Consider the following 3,879-nt stretch of genomic DNA (forward strand, 5'->3'; position numbering starts at 1 on the left):
TTTGAGCTGGAGTTTTTCTCTTTCTTCTATCCCTATTATTCTTAGGTTTGGTCATTTCAAGGTGTTCCAGATTTCCTGGATGTTTTGTGTTAAGAATTGTTGGACTTGAATCTATTTCCTCTATAATATCTATAACACCTGAGATTCTGTCTTCAATCTCTTGTATTCTGTTGGTTATTATTGGACCAAAATTAACTCAGGGCCTGTATCTCAAGGACTGTAAGACAGAGAAAAGTCTTGCTTGAGTTTGAAGACTAGTCAAAGCTATCCACTGAGGATGAGACAGGAAAATCTAGGTAGGTGCCCCTCCAGCCAGAGGGAGGGCTTGGCTGTCTCTCATTGGCTGGAGGTACCCCCACATCATACAATGTCACTTAACCTACATAAACTGATGCTCACAGTAATAAGCTGATTTCCTGTTTGACTTCACTCCCTATTGTGTCTAATTGACCTGCATTGTGGAGCTGTGGAGCTGATTGTCCTGAGTTGTGAGGCTGCAGAATGAGCAGATAGCACACTTACCTTTCCCGGGGGAAGAAGGCTAAGGAGGCTTGGCAACTGGTGCCAGAACATGAGGTGACTGATTCTACAGCAAAGTGGTTGGTCAAGGTGAGTGGGACCCCACAATGGGTAATGCAACCTCACACAAAAATGACCCAATGCTTAAGGCACTAAGATATATGCTACTCTTCCAAGTCCTGGAATTGTTAGACCACAATGTGATCCCAGCATGGGAGAATATAACTACCCTGGCTCCTGGGTACTCACTGGGAATCTTTTCTCATTTGAAATGTGGAACTAGTTGAAGACTCTGGCCAGAGAAAGGGATAAAAACCACTTTGATATACTCCCACCATTGGGATTCTATCCAACTATTATGGCCCTTAAGGCATGTTTTTACCCCACTGTTCTGCCTCCCCCAGAGGCAGGTAAGAAAAAGGTCAGAGAACAGGAGAGGTCTAAAGAATCTAAAAATAACCAAATGACCAGGAGGGCAGGGAAGAAGGAGATAGGCGAGGAGCAGGAAAAGTTCAAAGATTGGGAGAGGTCTCAGGAACCCAAGAGACCAATTAACCAAAAGAATGGGAGAAAAACAGACAGCCAAGGGTAATAACAAGAATAGGTGCAATTTACTGAAGAGCTGTCCCAAGGGGAAGGAATATGGCAGGCAGAGGCAAAGACAAAAAGGAGAGTAGATACTGCCTGTGACAAGGAGTGGCCACCTCCTTTATGCCCCCAGCCACACTGGAATAGATAAAATGGGAGAGGGGAATGGGACAAATAAGGGGGCACCATCTTTGCCATGAGGAAATGAATATACTAGCCTCCAGGAGGAACTGCATAGTTGGGGCTGTCACACAGAGGAATGTAGGGCGGTGCCTTCTGGGGATCCTAACCATATTTACAATGAGGATTATAGGGCTAAGTTTTATGGACCCCAAGCCTTCCTGGTCAATGTTGCCCCTGATCCTAACCTCCCCCTAGCCTGGTATACTTGGGAATGTAAGGACTTAAAAGAAGAATTGAGAAAGGCAGTAATTGAGGATGGCCCCTACTCCCCTTGAGTCATGACCCTTCAGTAGGTTGTCTACTATCTTTGTGTCCCGAAGGACTGGTATGATCTGGCTAAGTCTACACTGAGGGAATACCAATATGTTAAATGGACAGCCTTCTTTAAGGAGGCCTGTTGCACTAGGGTAGAGTTCAATAGAATGACAGACCCCCCCCCCCCCAATTCGAATCACTTACCCGATGCTAACTGGTACAAGGGAAGGCTTTTCCACTGGGGTCCAACAAGTCACAATTATGGTTCCGTATCAGGACCAAGCCAGAGGAGGGACCCACTGAATCACCTATAGCTGGCATGATGCAAAAGCTGGGAGAGCCACTTCTGGATTTTATTGTTCATGTGCAAACAAGCCTTGAAAGGAAATTGTCCTCCACTTCTTGGGCTTAGAGACCAATTTAATAAGCTCCTAGTCTGGGAAGATATAAACCAAGATACTAGGATGGCTTGTACTAGCCTTTGGGATGGATCCATGAGTCAATGGGTTGTGGCAACACAGAATGTCGGGACCCAGTCACATACCAACCAGACTCTTGTGGCAGCCCTTCAGGCCCAGACCCAAACTCTAGATTCTTCTATTACTCAAGCCCTGGCGGCTGGACAGCAAATGCAAATACCTGGGAAATGCTTCTTATGTGATTGACTGAGGCATTTTAATAGGGATTTCCCCCAAAAGGTAATAAGACCCAGGTGCAGAAGGGACCCCCTCCATCTCCCTGCCCTCAGTGTAACAAGGAGTACCGTTGGGGCTCACAATGTCACTCCAAATTTGATATAAATGGAAAACCCATCCCAAATCAACCTTTAAACTAGATGGGGGGTGCCTTCCAGCCCCCTTAACAAAGAAAGGAAAGATGCACCTTCAGTTAACTGGACCATTCCAATGAGGGGGTTCTGACTCAATATGACTATGATCTTTCAGGGACAAAGATTCCAATACCTGATAGATATGGAAGCTGACAGGAAAGTCCTCAGAAAGGAAGAGGTCTTGTCCAGCAGGGATCTCATAACCAGGCTACCTGTTATGAGGGTTAGGGGAAAGTCTATATTCCAAGAAATGGTCAGTCCCATAACTTTGATAGGACAAGATGGAGATAAAGAAAAGTTTAGGCCTCTGATCCTCGTGGGGTTGTCTTTAAACCTCCTGGGACAAGATTTGTTAGGACAAATGGATGCTGTTATTACTGCTGACCACCTAGCCTTTTATGATGATAAAACTGAGCAAGGTATCATCAGGCAGACCCCCAACACCTGGATTAACTCACAAAAGTAAAGTACACTGCTCCCAGGGTCCTCCCCCATTAGGTGGCCACCTGATAAGCCAGCTCAAGGAAATCACCAGAAATCTGCTTAAAGAAGGATGGATAAGGGCCGCGTGGGGAAGGAGGCATCTGGGTCCGGGCGGCGGTGGCTCCCGAGAGAGGGTTAGCCTGTCAGCCACAGACTGCTACATAGTGCGTGAAATCTACAGTGGGGAGAATGCCCAGGACCAGTTTGAGTATGAGCTGGAGCAGGCACTGGAAGCCCAGTACAAGTACATTGTGATAGAGCCCACTCGAATTGGAGATGAGACAGCACATTGGATCACTGTGGGCAATTGCCTACACAAGACGGCTGTGTTGGCTGGCACTGCCTGCCTCTTCACCCCATTGGCACTGCCCCTGGATTACTCCCACTACATCTTCCAGCCCGCTGGTGTGCTGAGCCTGACCTGCTGTACGCTCTATGGGATCTCTTGGCAGTTTGACCCTTGCTGCAAGTACCAGGTGGAGTATGATGCCTATAAACTGTCCCGCCTGCCTCTGCATATGCTCACCTCCTCCACACCAGTGGTGCTGGTTCGGAAGGACGACCTGCACAGAAAGAGATTGCACAACACAATAGCACTGGCTGCCCTGGTGTACTGTGTAAAGAAGATTTATGAGCTCTACGCTGTATGACTGCAGGAGAGTGGTATGCGAAGCAGAACCACAGGGCCTACAGGACTCATATCCCTACAGCAACACCTTGGGTTTTCTCCGTGAGGCAACAGCACCTGGGAAAGTGTTTGGTTTAATACTTGTTATTTTTAAACAAAAATAACAGATCATGGGTATGCCATGGGTTTATTTAGCTCATTACAATAAGATGTCTATTTCCATAACCCAGGAGTGGGTCCCAGATTGTGGAAGTCTGACTGGGCAGTGGAATATGGATGGAGCCAACGCTATTTACTGAGGGGTGTGAACTTGCTGTGGGGGTGTTAAGTATATTGTTTAACTATACCATTCAGAAGCCAACCAGAAGCTATTGACCATTAAAATTATGAGAAT

General features: G+C 46.7%; 1 protein-coding gene across 1 annotated transcript; it reads left to right on the plus strand.

The window, feature by feature from the left end:
* Nucleotides 1-2,775: 2,775 nt before the first annotated feature.
* LOC119826030 (transmembrane protein 11, mitochondrial-like) lies at nt 2,776-3,507 on the plus strand. The gene has a single exon (XM_038347070.1). It carries the CDS (start codon nt 2,776-2,778, stop codon nt 3,505-3,507), a length of 732 nt encoding a protein of 243 aa, XP_038202998.1.
* The last annotated feature ends 372 nt before the right edge of the window (nt 3,508-3,879 follow it).

Source organism: Arvicola amphibius, chromosome 11 (genome assembly GCF_903992535.2).
Source record: "Arvicola amphibius chromosome 11, mArvAmp1.2, whole genome shotgun sequence".
NCBI lineage: Eukaryota > Metazoa > Chordata > Mammalia > Rodentia > Cricetidae > Arvicola > Arvicola amphibius.